Source organism: Plasmodium gaboni (genome assembly GCF_001602025.1).
Source record: "Plasmodium gaboni strain SY75 chromosome Unknown, whole genome shotgun sequence".
In the NCBI taxonomy this organism is placed as follows: domain Eukaryota; phylum Apicomplexa; class Aconoidasida; order Haemosporida; family Plasmodiidae; genus Plasmodium; species Plasmodium gaboni.
Genome location: NW_017385447.1, coordinates 1 through 739, shown reverse-complemented (window position 1 = coordinate 739; position 739 = coordinate 1). Strand labels below are relative to the sequence as shown.

General features: G+C 20.2%; 1 protein-coding gene across 1 annotated transcript; it reads right to left on the bottom strand.

Moving 5' to 3' along the window:
- Positions 1-137: 137 nt before the first annotated feature.
- Positions 138-739, bottom strand: PGSY75_0031800 (exported protein (PHISTa-like); the record flags this gene model as incomplete). The annotated part of the gene is made up of 1 exon (XM_018783455.1): positions 138-739. A coding segment is annotated over one exon (602 nt), but the record flags the coding sequence as incomplete, so codon positions are not given.

The following is a 739-nucleotide window of genomic DNA, read 5'->3' as shown; positions in this document are numbered from 1 at the left end:
ATATATATATATATTTATTTATATAAGTAATAAATAATTATTTTTATATAAAATAATATATTTAAAAAATGTTTCATATTAATTTTATATATATACTATAATTAAACATATATTTCTTTTAACATTTATAAAATCTACTAATGATTTTCATTCAATAATATAGCCATTTTATGTAATAGTTCCGTTTGAGTTTTTTCATGTAATTCTTTTTTTAATATTTGAAAATATTGTAAGAATGAGTAAATAAATTTTAATATATCATCAAGTGTATGATCACCTTTAATTAAACTATAAAAATTTTTAGTGTATTCTACCTCTTCAGTTGCTACTGTTCTATAAAACCTGCGAATAATTCTTTCCCATATCCATTTATATATATATTTTCGTACACTACTACTAACAGAATTCTTATAAACATCATTATCTAAATGTTTTTCCATAAATCCCTTTAAAGATTTGTTTATATTTTCAAAACCTTCGTTTCCAACACCAACTGTGTGAGACCATATATTTATAAGATCTTCGTTGGGTGGACATTCTTTTAATGAATTTAATACATCATATAATTCCTTTTCTGTTAAATTCTTTGATATATCATTGTAAGGTTTATTTTCTAATGTAACTGTTTCATTATTATATGAATTTTTGGAACTTTCATTTGTTTTATCCGAATGATTCATTTTATTTTTTCTTTGCATATTATTATTATTTTCATTTTCAATTTCAGATAAATTTCTTG